This window comes from Neofelis nebulosa, chromosome 13, assembly GCF_028018385.1.
Source record: "Neofelis nebulosa isolate mNeoNeb1 chromosome 13, mNeoNeb1.pri, whole genome shotgun sequence".
Lineage (NCBI taxonomy): Eukaryota > Metazoa > Chordata > Mammalia > Carnivora > Felidae > Neofelis > Neofelis nebulosa.
In genome coordinates this window covers 74,199,616-74,216,223 of record NC_080794.1, presented here as the reverse complement: position 1 = coordinate 74,216,223, position 16,608 = coordinate 74,199,616, and the positions used below count along the sequence as shown (strand labels likewise).

At 43.6% G+C, this 16,608-nt stretch overlaps 1 protein-coding gene across 3 annotated transcripts in view; it reads right to left on the bottom strand.

Moving 5' to 3' along the window:
* Positions 1 to 16,608, bottom strand: part of ACSL5 (acyl-CoA synthetase long chain family member 5) — a 45,281-nt gene that overhangs the window by 15,849 nt on the left and 12,824 nt on the right. For all 3 annotated transcript variants that reach the window (XM_058697771.1, XM_058697772.1, XM_058697770.1), the window contains exons 2-5: positions 9,733 to 9,917; positions 6,063 to 6,168; positions 998 to 1,062; positions 782 to 883 (exon numbers count right to left, since the gene is read on the bottom strand). In XM_058697771.1, coding sequence (XP_058553754.1) covers positions 782 to 883; positions 998 to 1,062; positions 6,063 to 6,168; positions 9,733 to 9,888 — 429 coding nt within the window. In that variant the 5' untranslated portion in view covers positions 9,889 to 9,917. The remainder of the gene's footprint in view (positions 1 to 781; positions 884 to 997; positions 1,063 to 6,062; positions 6,169 to 9,732; positions 9,918 to 16,608) is intronic.

The following is a 16,608-nucleotide window of genomic DNA, read 5'->3' as shown; positions in this document are numbered from 1 at the left end:
CTCCAGAACCATGAGAAAAAAAGTTCTATTGTTAAGCCACCCAGTCTGTGATATTTTGTTGTGGTTGCACAAGCGGACTAATATCCCAGGTTTGGCATTAAGTTCCTAAATTAAAGTCAAGGATATCCCTTCCTATCGAGGCTGGGTGTAACAAAGTGGAGTGTGTAGATTCACCCAAAAGTGCAGCCAGTGCCCTCTCAGCTTTTAGGTTAAGCAACTGGCTCTAGTAAGCATAGGACTTCCAACTATTCTGAAGCATACAAAGGCTTTCTCTGAGGATACTGGCCTAATGACTTAACTAAAGCTTGAGTCCAATCATCTTAATGTCTACGTCTTCTTTCAACTCACTATATAAAGATGGTTATAGCCACTCTCAGTAGCAATGGGTACCTTGTTTGATAAGTTCAAGTACAACATGAATGTTCCAATTCTAATACAAACACCTCCCCTCCTTTCTACAATGTCCACAAGCTCTTATTTGCCAGCTCCCCACAGCGTCCTTACTTTCTCCTCATTTGGCAGAGACTGACTTAAAGTGAATCATAATGGGCTAGGAAATAAGAGAAATCCAGTTACCAACTTAGATCATTAGACATTCAACCAGGGATTAAGGAGGCTCTGAGCTGTAACTCTTTACACTGGAACAATATTTAAAGAGTAGGAGGTCTTTAAATAGTTTTGGTAAGTCATCAGCAAGTATAAAAGTATTGGTTTCAGGGTGGGGTTTAAGTCTTTAGACCTAGCCCTGACTCATTTCTGGAGTTAACTTCAACATGGTTACCTCTGGCCTATTCTGAGCAAAGATGCCAATGAATTGGTCTGTTGATGGCCCATATCCTTTATGCAAGAGACAGGAGCCCAGGTATTCTGCTCGATCAGACACCTACAAGACGGGGGTGGGGGTGGGGGAAAAAAAAAAAAAAAAAAGCAGTCAAGAGACCAAAGTAGCTCAGAATACCACAGTAAGAATCTATCCAATACGATGGGCATGACTTACCTGCTTGTAAGACAGCCATCTGTAGGGCTGGTTTGGTTTTCTATATCCCAAGCAAGGCCCATTATCTAAAAACATAACATTAAAAGAAAATCAGCTCCATCTGCAAATCCTTTGGACCAGAGAAGATAGCAGGAGATTAGGAAGAGACAAGACACAAAGGAGGAGAAATCCAGTAAGAATGTGAGCTACTCTTATGAAGGAAATTGAAAGGCAGTAAGTACTCAGTTCTCAAAGGCAGAAAGAGTTTTTACAAACTACATTAGAAATATTTAGGAAGTGCATTTGGAACTACATTTGAAACATTTAGGAAATGGTTTCAAACATTCAGGGTGTTTCGGTGTTGGAATATGTGACCCTTATTGGAACAGACATTTGAAGAAAACCGGCAGGATGGACAACCCATATGATGTGAATAAGTAAAATCCCACAAGAAACACAAAGAACCTATATTGGATAATCTTGGATTGAGCTTCCTTATAATAAGAGAAATGTATGCTCATAAAAAATATGTAAAAAATCAAAATATGAGCTGTCAATGATTCCATCACCTAAACACCATTATCATTATCAAATATCAAATTATCAAACACAAATATCATTAACACTGATCTTTATTTTCATAGTTCCTTTGTATAATTTTACAGGGTTATGTTCATTCCACATATACACTTTGGATCCTGCTTCCTTCTCCCATCTGATTTAAAAATTCCCATGTTGTCATGTCTTCTCTATAGAGATTTCAGTGGCCTTTTATGACCATCCGATGAAGGGTTCTACTGCAGTTGAATTTATCTCAGTATGAGTATTTAGGTTGTTTCCAAATTTGACACCTTAAATAATGCTATAATAAATATTCTCAAATCCTAATTTCAAGTTTAGGACATTTTCTTGGAGTCTCTGAAATGAAATAACTTGGCTGGGGAGGGCTCAGGGGTTGTGGCGGTCAGTGGAGCTCTGCTGCACGAAGCAGTTGTGACAATTGGCTTTTCTCCCACCAGCGACATTTCAAGTAGTAGACACTAAATAGTATCTTTTTATCATACTTCTGGTTTGATAGGCTTAAAAAGTACTTCCGTCTAAGTTTCTTTAACAGCTATTCAGGTGGGACCTTTCCCCTCATTTCATTTACTCTCTTGAATCACCTGTTGATGTACTTAGCCTGTTTATAGAATGTCTTCTGAGATGCTGAGACTCATAAGGAACCACAGTGACATATGTGCACTTGTGCACACACAGTTGCACACCTGTACACACGCACACATACGTTCACCTTTTATATTTTTTTAAAAATTTTTTTAATATTTATTTATTTTTGAGACAGAGAGAGACAGAGCATGAACAGCGGAGGGTCAGAGAGAGAGGGAGACAAAGAATCTGAAACAGGCTCCAGGCTCTGAGCGGTCAGCCCAGAGCCCGACGCGGGGCTCGAACTCACACACCGCGAGATCGTGACCTGAGCCGAAGTCGGACGCTTAGCCGACTGAGCCACCCAGGCGCCCCGTCACCTTCGATATTTTTACAATTGTGGCGTACATTTGGCAAGAGAAGAATGAAGCTTCCTAATTGCTGAAGGTTGGGAGCTCCACTTGCTAGAAACAAACAGTAAACGTGGCTTTGAAAGTCACGGAAGTGGTGTTGTCCAGCTAGGGAGCAACGCTAACTAACGGAGAAGCCCCCTCATCCAAGCCAGAAATAGACAGAGTTATAAATAGAAAAGTGGAAGTGAAGGAAGTTTTACCCAGAGGATCTAGCCAAATTGCTGGAGGAATTCGGATCTTACCAAAAGGAAGCATTCTGAGACAGAGTTACTAAGAATTCAGAGGTAAATAAGTGAACTTCCAGCCTAAGTGACAGAAGGAAAGGGAAAGAAAGCCAGGAAGAGAGAACCACTCTGATTAAAGACATATTTAAAAAATGAATGAGGAGGGGCGCCTGGGTGGCGCCGTGGGTTAAGCGTCCGACTTCAGCCAGGTCACGATCTCGCGGTCCGTGAGTTCGAGCCCCGCGTCGGGCTCTGGGCTGATGGCTTGGAGCCTGGAGCCTGTTTCCGATTCTGTGTCTCCCTCTCTCTCTGCCCCTCCCCCGTTCATGCTCTGTCTCTCTCTGTCCCAAAAATAAATAAAAAACGTTGAAAAAAAAATTAAAAAAAAAAAAAAAAAAAAAAAGAATGAGGAGACTGTCCACGGGAAACATTGCTACTTTTTCCTTCTGCTGAAACAGCTGCACGAATGTGCAAGAAGTCAAGCCTGACACTAACTTTCCCGGAAGCCGGGCACGTGCTGGTCTGCAAGCTGCTCCCAGCCACTTCTCCATCCCGGAGAACGCACCTCCCATGGCCTACTGCTGGGATCCCTTGTATTAAAATCCTCACTAGTGATAGCTAGCACCGATGGCATGTGACTCCGGGCACATGGGTAACTATTGTTACCCCTAAGGCACGAAGCATCATGAAGGACTGGGGCAGTTTCTTCAAGCCCACTCAGTAAGAGAATGGTGATAAATGTGGAAATGCCATTCTGCATCCCATCACTTCCCTAATGATGAGCATTCTAGCAGAGGCCCACGGCCCAGGAACAAGTCAAATAATTGGCCCAAAGGCGCACCGACTGAAGCCTCATTAAACTCGGTGCCCTAACCGGCTTCAGCCTGATTAGCCGAAGTCCTGACCGGGCAACAGCCTCGCCTTTGATTAGCTTCGTCCCTCTATTCTAAGGTGCGGCCATCTACAAAGAGCCCACCGGTGAACAATTTCTTGGCCAAATTGCTGCCCTCAGCTAAGTAGAGTGGAAACTCTGGCTCCCAGAGCCCCTGGGAAGCTTTGTCAAAGATTCAGATTCTTGGGTCTCACTGTGTGGAATTCCGATCTGCTGCAATAGGGCAGAACTAGAGGAGAGTGTAAACACTCCCCATAGATGATTCACAACAGAGACCATCTATTGGGTAGGCATTAAAAGCATATGTTAGGGCTGATGTTTTCATCTCCACTTGGGACCAGACGTGTCATTTTCTGTTTCACGTGCCTGCTTCCACGAGAAACCCTCTTAACTTTATCTGCTTAGTTTTAATTTCGTATCAAAAAACATCTTCCTTCTTTTGAAAACTATGTAACGTTTCTTAATTTTGTTTTTGGGATAGACAGAGTCCAAGTGGGGGAGGGGCCGAGAGAGAGGGAGACACAGAATCTGAAGCAGGCTCCAGACTCCGAGCTGTCAGTACAGAGCCCGATGTGGGGCTCAAACTCGCAAACTGTGAGATCATGACCTGGGCCGAAGTTGGACGCTTAGCCGACTGAGCCACCCAGGCGCCCCTTGAAAAACCTCTTCTCAATGAAGTATCATACATGCCACTTATCATGTGCTAAGTGGCTTGTTTCCAGTTACAATAACAACACAGTAAAGAAAACTCACTGAAGCAAATTTTGAAAAAGGGAAAGTTCTAGGGGCGCCTGGGTGGCTCCGTCAGTTGAGCGTCCAACTCTCGCTTTTGGTTCAGGTCATGTTCGTGAGATGAAGCCCCGCTATCAGCACAGAGCCTCCTTGGGAATCTCTCTCTTTCTCTCTCTGCCCCTCCCCCCACCAAAAATAAAGAAACTTAAAAAAAAAAGAAAAAGAAACTTCCAAAGGAAAATCTTTTATGTTAGCCATATTGTATCTAAAGTTGCCAAAAAGTAAAGAAACTGATGGTTGGTTGGGGGTTTCTTTGTCATTTGCACGGAAGTCTAAATTAAGTGCTGACCTAGAGCCAGAAATAACCAAGTACAGTCCCCTTTGGAGACTTCAGAGAGAAGTTTGCTTTACAATAAGCCTTTCTTTTTCTGAAGGAGCAACTACTTTTATAAAACACTTAAGAGCTGACTGAAAATAGAACAATCTAGTCAAACGGTCAGATTTCAGAATCAGCTGCAACATTTTCTCGTTCCATCACCTTTGGAATGTCCCCGAACCTCTGACTTGCTGTTTCCTCATTTTTAAGAGTAGAGGCAATAATAACTACTCCTGAAGGTTTAGGGGAAGTTAACGGGCTAGATGTGTGTAGTGCCTGCACGGTTTGCACCTGGCAGGAGTTGGCTGTTACATATTGCCACAGGTAAAAGGCAGAAGGGAAGAAGGGATAGGAAGTCACAGAGGCAAGGGCGCCTGGGTGGCTCAGTCAGTTAGGCATCCAACTTTGACTCAGGTCATGATCTTGTGGTTCATGAGTTCGAGCCTTGTTTCAGGCTCTGCACTGACCGTGCAGAACCTGCTTGGGATATTCTCTCTCTCTCTCTCTCTCTCTCTCTCTCTCTCTCTCTCTGTCTTCCCCTCCCCCACTTCTGTTCTCTCTTACTCCCTCAAAATAAATAAATAAAATTAAAAAAAAAAAAAGATGTCATACAGGCAAACCCATGTCTGGATAAAATGTCACCAAAGACTAAAGATGTAGGGAGAGCTATAAGCTGGTTGATTTTGGAAGGAAACTAGTGTGCCTCGCCTTGTGTTCAGTAATACAGATATAGGTAGTGAGCCTTGGTAGGTACCAAATGAACCTGCCAAAGTGCATGTGGTGGTGTTTCTAAGGAGGTCCAAAAGATAATTGCCTTCTGCGATACTAAAGAGTAGTGGCATGGACCAGGATCGGGGTCAAGGACAAGGTAGATTGGGAGCCCTGGATGCCAATTCCGGCTCATATGCTGCATCTGTAAATTCAGGGAATTGCATTTACGAAAATCCCATTTCTGAACAAATATAATGGACCCGTGAGCTAATCAAAATACTTTCCTCCACATTATTGTCAACTCTTTACCAACTTGCCGGGGAGGTCCTCTTTGTGTTAAGTAAGGTACAGATTCAGAGGCAAAGTGATTTTGCACAAGGTCACACAGCAGAAAGGGAAGAACTGGTTTTAAACTCAAGTCTGTCTGACACTGGTTCTTGCCCCCCGTTCTGATGCTATGTCCCCTGCATTTTGTATGCCAGCATTCTACTCAGACTACCATTGGGTTTAAGAAGGGAGACAGGGGAGAAGAGGTATACCACAAGACCACACGTTGGTCTTCTTGCAGTCAAGGTTAGACTTCCAGGCCTACCAGACACAGCAAGTCCTCTTTGGAAAGTTTCATACAGCGTCCTGGCATCTGAGAAGTAGTAATGCAAGTCATTGTCCTTCTGGCCAGCACCCTTCCGTGCTCCTCCCTAAAACACAAGACCAAGTTTAGGCCAAGCCTGAGTGTCTCCTACCCTTTCCAAACCACTATGGATTGAATTCTTCAATTCAACCATATATTATATATTCAACCATATATACTGAACATTGAGGTCCCAGGAATGGCCCCTTTACTATTGAATGAAGTTTTAAGTCTCAAAATAGTAGTATCTCCACATTATAGAAACCCAGTGAATGTCACAGTTACATTTTTGGCACTCTCCTTCAACCCGTCTAGACACACACACACACACACACACACGAGACATAATACTATAATTTTATATTTAAAAAAAAAATCACACCAAGTTTAAACATCTGTCAAATGCATACTATGTTCCAGCACTGTGCAAATACTGCAGATGCAAAGTGAGTTAAGACAAAGTCACTATCCATCAGCATCTCATAAATGAGAGTCTACGGAGTGGAGGTGAAAAGGGAAAACATGCGACTATAATACTGTGATGTGCACACTGTAATACCAATGTACATTCTGGGAGATGAATAATGCTACCCACTCTGGGTTAAGTAGAAAGGTTGCAAAGAAATAATACTTAATAGAGACTTTGAAGATAAGTAAGCACTTACCAAAAAGTTTTTTTAATGTAATTTTATTCTTAGGGATTAGGTGTTTCTTAAAATTTTTTGTAATGTCTATTTATTTTTGAGAGAGAGACAGAGTGTGAGCAGGGGAGGGGCAGAGAGAGAGGGAGACACAGAATCCGAAGAAGGCTCCAGGCTCCAAGCTGTCAGCACAGAGCCCGATGCGGGGCTCAGATTCACAAGCCATGAGATCATGATCTGAGCTGAAGTTGGAGGCCCAGCAAACTGAGCCACCCAGATGCCCCTACCAAAAATTTATAGTTTGGTAACTTTGGTAGAGGGGAGGAAAAGGAGAACAATTCAGAGTGAAGAAACGGTCTGGATAAAGACGCAGAGGTGAGAAGACACATTGCCAAGCCTGGTGGATAGCTAGAGAGCAAGGTGTTAAAAAGGGATGGTATTGGGGTGCCTGGGTGGCTCGGTCAATTAAGCGTCCAACTTCGGCTCAGGTCACGATCTCGCGGTCCGTGAGTTCGAGCCCCGCGTCGGGCTCTGTGCCGACAGCTCAGAGCCTGGAGCCTGTTTCAGATTCTGTGTCTCCCTCTCTCTGTGACCCTTCCCCGTTCATGCTCTGTCTCTCTCTCTCTCAAAAATAAATAAATGTTAAAAGAGGGATGGTATTGTGGCTGGGGATATGCCTAAAAATGTAAGTTACTGCCGAGAAAAGGGCCAAAAAAGTACAGGGGATAACACATGAGGTTATAACAAGAGATCTAACTTAGTCTAGAGCATCAGGGAAGATTTCCAGGAGATGGCACATAAAGTCAAGACGTCAACAACAAAGTTCCCTGTCTAGCAAAGGAAGATAGGATCTTAACTCTTTGTTTATAAGGAAGAAGGAAAGATGATTCAGACTCAACTTTTGGTAACTGGATGAGAAGAGATGCACTTAACTGAGAGCAGAAGGAGAAACAGGAAAATGTGTGTGTATGTGCATAAGGGAGAAGATATGAAATATAGAGATTTGCTGAATTTGAGTGTCACTGAGATGGACTGGAACTGGGGAGATTTCAGAACTAGAAAGTCAGATTCAGGTGTCATAACCTTTTAGGTACAGGGGCGGTTGGGTGGCTCAGTCGGTTAAGCGTCTGACTTCGGCTCAGGTCACCATCTCACAGTCCGTGAGTTCGAGCCCCGCGTCGGGCTCTGTGCTGACAGCTCGGAGCCTGGAGCCTGCTTCAGATTCTGTGTCTCCCTCTCTTTCTCTGCCCCTCCCTGCTCATGCTCTGTCTCTGTCTCAAAAATAAATAAAAACATTTTTTAAAAATTTAAAAAAGTAACCTTTTAGGTACTCAAGTCGTGAACGAGGGATTTCCTCAGCTGGGGATTGGCAGACTATAATCTGGGGCCATATCTGGCTTGTCATCTGGTTTTACAAAAAAGGCTTATTGGAACACAGCATGCTCATTCATTTACATGCTGTCTGGTGATTTCATGTTACAGCAGCAGAGCTGAGTAGTTGTAACAGAGTCCGTGTGGCCTGCAGAGCCTAAACTACTCACCGTCCGTCCTTATAGAGCGTGTTCACCAACCCTTGTGTTAGAGAAATCAAGAGATGGTGAGATGGAAACTCTAGACGAGGGGGAGGAAAGAAGCTAAGTGACAAAGACTGTCTTGCAATTAGGAAGAGATCTCACTGAAGGATATTATGAAAGACAAAAAGAGAAGTTTTAAGAAAGATGAATTCTCAAGTCAAGTGAGAGGAAGGCTGAAGGAGAAATCATTGAATGTTGAAGTTAGGTTATGCATGAGCCAGAGGAGTTTGGGGGAGATGGTAGTAACAGGTGAGATCTCAGTGGGTCAATGGTCAGAAAAGGACATCGACAGGCTATTCTTAAAGAACTCTGGTGGCAAACGGGAGGATTGAAAGGAGGTGGTGATCTGAAGCTGCGGGATGAGCAGCATAGGAAGATGTCAACGAAGAACGTGCAGACATCCCAGGATAAAAGCGGGGTGGTGGAGAGTGGAGGCAGCTTGGAGGAGATTCTCGAGCAGAGGAAAGAAGTTCCTGAAACGATCAGAAGAGGTTAGCCTTATAAAGGAACAAAAATGCTTTCTTCTCTGAAAAGGAATGAATGTGAAAAATGAGGAAGAGAACATTCTGGGAGCTCTGCCTTTGCTCAGAGAGGTAGCTCTGCCTTGCTGAAAGTTGGGGAATTGAGGCGAAAAGCCCTCTTCAGCTTCTGCCAGTTTTAAGAATGAATATGGACCCAAAGCCAGAATTTAACTTCAGGAAATAACCTCTTTACCATTCTCAGGTATTGGGTATCTCAATGACGGCTTTCTCCTGCCACCAACACCGGCTCTATCACCTAGATAACAGGTCAGCAAAATTTTCCCATAGAGGGCTACATAGTAAAAACTTGGGGCTTCGTGGTGCACATCTCTTTTTATTTGGTTAACATCTCTTAAAAGATGTAAAAACCATTCTTAGCTGGCTAGTTGCTCACATAAAGGTGGATTCTGCCCACGGGCTGTAGTTGACCAACCCTGATCTAGATTATTAGCATCCTAAAACCTAGCTGTGGTTTTATGGCTGTTACAAAAGAAAGTACGCCAGTAATAGAAGTTGAAATTTGTAGATTTTCTGGCGATGGTTAACCTAAAAGGCTTCCTTTCCAACGCTATACCTGACTCTCCTCCTGAGTTATGCCAAGGACTTGGATTACATTTTGCGCTTGATCAAACTAGAAAGAGGAGGGGCGCCTGGGTGGCTTGGTCAGTTAAGCGTCCGACTTCGGCTCAGGTCATGATCTCACGGTCCGTGAGTTCGAGCCCCGCGTCGGGCTCTGTGCTGACGGCTCAGAGCCTGGAGCCTGTTTCAGATTCTGTGTCTCCCTCTCTCTCTGACCCTCCCCCGTTCATGCTTTGTCTCTGTCTCAAAAATAAAATAAATAAACGTTAAAAAAAAATTAAAAAAAAAAAAAAAAGAAAGAGGATTGGTCAGTTACCTCGATTCCCACCGACTGGTTGTTCAAATCCACAGGAGGGAGGACTGGCTGCGGTCTGTTGATCAGCCACAGGAAGACGGCAGTTCCTAAGGTCAGGATGCAGATGAGTGCCGGAGTTGGAAGTGGAGAAAACAAGAAGTTAAAGATAAAAAGCATCTTTGTGAATAGCAGCAGGAAATTCAGGCCTTAAAAAAAAAAAAGAAAAGAAAGAAGAAAGAAAAAGTTAGAGGAGATGGCCATATATATATTTTTTTACTCGATAGTTGCGTTTACAAAAGGACGCACACACATACACGCATGCACTCGCACACTTCTAACCCTCCAACAAACCAGGGTTGGACCTCTCTCGGGACAGAATTTCTCCTACTGTTTACTTCAGCAAAGTTGAAAATAATACAGTACATTCTCTACCCGCCCCCCACCCCACCTGGCCACAACTTGACTGTCCTCCCACAAGGCAGAAAGGATTAAAGGAAACAGGTTAATCATTTCCTAGACAATTTTGCAAAATGATTGCCTTTTTGTTTTTTTGGCCCAACAGGGCCTAGAAGAGCCTTTCTGGATCCAAACTAAGCTGGTTGTCAGAGGAGGGCACTCTGGAGAGCTTCTCCTGCCCAATCAGACCAAGGGTCAGGAAGGACTCTTCTGGCTGGATTTTTCTAGTACAAAACAAACAGAACAGGGAACCTCTGTAGAGGTGACAGAGCAGATTTTAAAAATCAAGCTTTCTGCATGAATGACATTTCCTGCTGACCAGCTACACCTTGCTCATTGCTTTCTTTCTTGAAGCATCAGGAGAGTCTCAGGGATCAACAGCATCTCAGCTTGCTGTGTCCAATGTCCTTTCCTCCAGGGAGCCTTGGAGAAACCATTTTTCCTGGAGGCAATGTCAGCCAGGTACATGGAAAGGGTGCTGGAAAATGCACCTGATGCACGGTAGCAAGTGAGCACTGAAGATTGAGGCCAGGAGGAGATCTCAGGGAACTGAAAGCAGCAAAGCCTTTTCCCCAACCCAGCTTTTCTTGTAGCTTCTAGCGATGTCTGGCTTCAAACTGCTCCAGTAGAAGGAGCTAGTGTTTGGGCAAGTCCTAGGAATTTACTCTGGCTAAGGCCATCTCTCCCATCTCTTGCCTCACAGCTTTCAGACTGGATTGTTTGCGAAAATCGTGGAATTTAATCCAACCAATGTCATGACATAGCATTTTACAGATAAGCAAATCGGAGCTCCCAAGGGTAAAGTGACTTGTCCAAGTTCACTCAGCATTTCCTGCTGCCGCTTCCCCATCAAAATCTGCAAAACCCCTCTTTCATCCCGAGTCTAGCTTTGGAGTTCAAAGAGACTGAATCTGGCTGGAACCGTAGAGGTGACGGCAAAGGAACATCTGAGCGTTCTCAAGAACACAAATTCTGAATTGCCTTTACTGTCACCTCTAAGATTCAACGGATAAAGAAGATGTGGTTTGTATATACAATGGAATACTACTTGGCAATGAGAAAGAATGAAATCATGCCATTGCAGCAACGTGGATGGAACTAGAAGGTATCATGCTGAGTGAAATAAGTCCGTCAGAGAAGGACAGATATCATATGTTTTCACTCATATGTGGATCTTGAGAAACTTAACAGAAGACCACGGGGGAAGGGAAAGGGAAAAAATAGTTACAAACAGAGAGGGAGGCAAACCATGAAAGACTCTTAAATACAGAGAACAAACTGAGGATTGACGGGGGTGGGGGGCGGGGGGGTGGAAGAGAGGGGAAAGTGGGTGATGGGCATTGAGGAGGGTACTTGTTGGGATGAGCACTGGGTGCTGTATGTAAGCCAATTTGACAATAAATACTATTTAAAAAAAGTTTACTGCAGTGCCTTATGGAATAGTATCTCAGAGATGAGACCAAACATTCCCACTTTAAAATTGAGAGAACAAAGCAAGCCTGAGAGAACAAGTTTTATCAGATAAAGATCATAGTTGCCCTGAGAACTCTGAGAACTTTGGGGCTGCTGCCATTAGCTGGAATCTGGAACTTTCTCCCTCCACCCCAGCAAAGGCTAACCGAGCTCAGGAATTGTGTGTGGGAGCAGGCATGGTCACAAGAATGCTTCAGCCATTTTAGCATTTTTCTGCTCCCTGATTGGCTATTACCTGAATCTGGAGCAGTCCCTTTTCCATTTTATGGAGGAAAACTGACCTTCCAGAGACTGGGATGACTGTCCCCAACTCCTTGGTGTCTTCCACATTGTGTTTAGGGGAAGAAAAAGACGACAAAACAAAAACAAAGGCAAGGCCCCACAGGTGCTAGGTCACATAAGGACTGGGGGTGCTACCTACTGTGACCGCCTGCCAGGATTGTGAGAGCTGGGATTTTTAGAATCCAGCCTGTCCTGGACTTGTGAAGTGGCACGAGCCAGCCACCCCAGGCGGGGAGGCGGGCCGCCCCAGGGAAAATTATGAAATTGACAAAGCAGGTAGCAGAGCTGAAGCGAGGAGAGACCTGCTCTGTGCTCACCCATCCTGCCACCGCCAGCCCGGTTCCTGAGCTTGGGGACACTGCCACAAGCCTAGTATCTTCTGATACTAGGGATTCTCTCCTCTGTCCTAATCTCACCTTCAAATTAAGAGATTCTTACCTTCACTCTCCTTCTCACCTATGAGAACAGCCTGTCACACTGAGGACTTTTGCTCCCTTCTTGCAGACGGCAGATTTACATTTTAACAAGCGATTTTGCAAACTTTGTCTTCAAAAGAAGGGCTAGAGGTGAAATTTCTGTGGCAGGTGGCAGCCAGGGATGCGGGGAGGAGAGTGGTCGAAGAGTTGGGCAGGTAGCACAGAGAGAGGCAAGGAGAGAGACAGAACCCGTGACCAGAGCAAAGTCAGCACCTGCTGTCGACCCGGGCTGGTTGTTACCACACGGTAATGTGAACCCACAATCATGAGATCATCAGATTTTGTTCTCCCTAGAAAACCTAACACACTGGATTTTTACGAATCCTCAGTTTTAACTACAGGCCCAAGCAGTAAGAGTCTGGTATGGGATGAACAAAAAGACATCTGGATTAATCTGGACCATGGTCTGTCAATTCTTAAGCCTTCCTTTCAGACATACTGAAGTTACACAGCCCATGGATGTGATGAGACTGGCCACTTGGATACAAACAAGGGAGATACTTATGAAAGCCAAGCCCACAGCTTCAGGAGAATGAAGTACCTTGCTTGCATTGGCAAGGGATTTTATTTGGAGAAGTCAGTGAGAGATATATCTGTTTGTCAAGTGAAATAGCTTACTCACTTTGTTTGCTATTGTAAATCAGGTATTGAACCCAAATAGGATATGTGCAGAATATCAGACAGCTCCTCTCTGCCTCTCCACATTGTTAAAAGTTTATTTATTTTGAGAACGGTGGGGGGGGGGGGAGGGAGGAGCAGAAAGAGAGGGAGGCAGAGAATCCCAAGCAGGCTTCATGCTGTCAGCCCCTCACAAACTGAACTGTGAGATCATGACCTGAGCTGAAACCAAGAGTCAGACGCTTAACCGACTAAACCACCCAGGCGCCCAGCCGTTTTAAAATGTACAATTCAGCAGCGTTTAGTACATTCATGATGTTGTATAACCATCACGTCTAGTTAGGTCCAAAACATTTTCATCACGCAAAAAAAAAAAACCCCAAGTGCCCCTTAAGCAGTTAGTCCCCCTCTGCCCTTCCTCCTCAGCCCCTGGCAACCACTGATGTACTTTGTTTCTATGGACTTACAAATTCTTAATATTTCATATAAATGAATCGTGTATATGGGACTCTCTGTGTCTGACATTTCTCACTCAGCATATTTACAAGGTTTATCCACGTTATAGCATATATCAATACTTCATTTCTTATGGCTGAATAACATTCCATTGTGTAGACAGACATTTTATGGATTCATTCATCAGCTGGTAGATATCGGGGTTGTTCCTACATCTTGGCAATGGTGACCAGTGCTATGAACATTTGTATGCAGATTTTACTATTTTCAGTTCTTTATGGTAAATACCTAGAAATGGAATTACTGGGTCACATGGTAATTGTATATTTAAACCTTTTGAAGAACCACCAAAATGTCTTCCACAATGGCTGTGCCATTTTACAGTCCAAACAGCAATAGACGGTTCTGATTTCTTTATATCCTCACCAACACTTACTATTTTCTGGGGGGTTTTGATAATAGCCATCCCACTAGGTATGAAATGCCATTTCCCTAATGACTAATGATGTTGAACATCTTTTCATATGCTTGTTGACTATTTGTATTTCTTCTGTGAAGAAAGATCTATTACAGTCCTTCGCTCATTTTTAAATTGGGTGGTTTGTCTTTTTGTTGTTGAGTTGTAAGAGTGCTTTACATATTCTGGATACTAGACCCTTATCAGATATATGATTTGCCAATATTTTCTCCCATTCTTTCTTTCTTTCTTTCTTTTTTTTTTTTTTTTTTTTTTAAAGTAGGCTCTAAGCCCAGTGTGGGCCTTAACTCGTGACCCTGAGATCGAGTCAGATGCTCTATCAACTGAGCGACCCAGGTTCCCCTGCTCCCATTCAGTAGTCTGGATAGCCTTCTTAAGACATACACATATTTTTAACCTTATGATGCTAGTGCTAGAGAGGATTTGCAACTATATCACGTAACTCTCTCATTGTTCAGTTGGGAGAAGCTGAGAGCCCAAGAGATGGTAAAACCTTTGGGCTACACCACTACTGAACTGGGAAGCTCTGGTTACCATCCCAACCTTTAGAATCCATTACAATTTCCAGATATGTTCAAGTAAATGAGGAGAAAAGCTACTGTCTCTTTTGTCACGTGTCCTTTGTCATTCAAATTACAATTCTGGTTCAGTCATTCAGTGGAACCCTCCACAAGGAGTTGATGTGGTGGCATTTCCTTCTCTCTTTATATCACTATTTGGGAAGGAATGGAGGAGGGGAAAGTGTGAAGGTGGCAAAGAGGAAAGAGAGCTGTGTTACACCGTACGTAGGAGTGCCTGTTCCAGGTCATCTACAGATTGTTGAGCAAGCCATACTACACATTAAAATGGTTAGGATGGCCCCAGGTGGAAAGCTTCCTTCACTTTTTGACGTGGTGATAGTGACATGCTGTAGTCCCTTCCACCAGGATGTCCATTTGTCCCCAGTCCTCCCCTTGGCTCCCTCCAGGGTCTTCCCTCCTCTGTGGTATGAAGTCACTCGTCTCCTGGCTCCTGACACATTTAGTTCCCAAGCTAGCTGAAGGATACCTTCCACCTTTATACCTGCTTGCAAGCTCCCAGGACCAGCCCCCGTGTCTAGGTTATGACTACCCCATATTCAGCTCTGAGTTTTGCTCCTTTGAGGATTTGGGCCACCATTTCTTCATGAAGTCTCATTTTCTGTGAATGAAGTCCCCAAATGGACACTTCTACTATTCTAGTTTTTGGTCAACTATGTTTATTGCCATGAAGCTTTCAGGTTATCTTCGACCTACAAATATTGTTTTGTAGTCCCTTTTCTTTGAAAGATCTTATTTTTCCTACATGAATTCAGGTTTCCACCCATATGTCAATTCCCTTCAAGCCTCTGTATTTGCTCTTCCCTTTGCCTGAAACACTATTCCCTGGATCTGAAACAGTGTGTAATACTTATAGGCTGGGCCTCAACTCAAATGTCACCTCCTCAGAGACTTACTCTCTCTGATCACCCTACTTAATATTGCCTTTTCCACTCCAGTCACTACCACAGAACCTTGCTTTCTCTTCTCCATGATACTGTTCACTATCTGAAATAGTCCTAGTCCCTTATCATCCATTGTCCCTATTGAACTGATGTTCTAACTAGAACAGAGATTTTTGTTTTGTGCACTATTGTATCTCCAATGCCTCCACCATTTCTGGCACATAGTTAGCTTTTGATGAGTGGTTCTTGAATAAATGGCCAGTTTTCTGGTTTAGAACTGTCTGCTTTAAATCCTCTGTTAGACCACGTTTCCCTTCCTAAAACTCAAACTCCCAAATCTTAGATCATCAAAAGTCACTCTGGCCAATATTGAGATGGGTACTCCCATATCAGTATTTGGCACAGTATTGGGTTAGGAATGGTAGGAAGTGAAAAGGAGGCATTTCTAACACATACCCAGGACTACTCAGGATGAGTATATACCTCTGAGCTTGAAAGACTCTACAAGATGCATCTTATCAAATGATGTCATCTACAGTAGTAAGTGAGCAGGAAATCCAGCCTAGAAAAAATAATTGTGTCAAAGAACAATAAGGCAAATTATCTTTGCTTTTAGGCCTGAAGAACTAACTATTTTCTGTATGGTAACGAGATACAAATTGCAATCATAAGCTTTTGGGGAAAAAAAAAATCTACCTTCTAGAATAGTATACTAATTTGGATTTAATTGGTTTCTCTGTTCCCCTACATGTATGGACTCATTTTGTGGTGATAGACAGCTCATTAAAAGGGAGACCAGAGTCCCCAGGTTCTTATTCCCAATTAGTTAACACATTCTTCTGTACTGAATCACTTAGTTTCTTCTAGGGACTAGGTCACAAGCCCTTACGACTCATAATGACTCCAGAGGGGCCTGTGTGTTATTTAGGAGGCTGTATATGAAAGTTATGCTTTCTTAGTTGGGCTTTAAATCACCTGCCCAGGCCCCATTGTTAGTTTCCCTAAATCCCTGCCTCCCCCTCCAATGTAGGAAGCTTCCACCTCAGTTCTTAACCACATAGTTAATATTTCTAGACAAATTCCAAAGTAATGGCAAAGGTCCATAGAACATTACAAACATACAAATAGCTTCATGAAAATAACTTTTCCTTAACACGCAGTGAACATGAAGCAGATGTGCATTCTATTTCAAGACC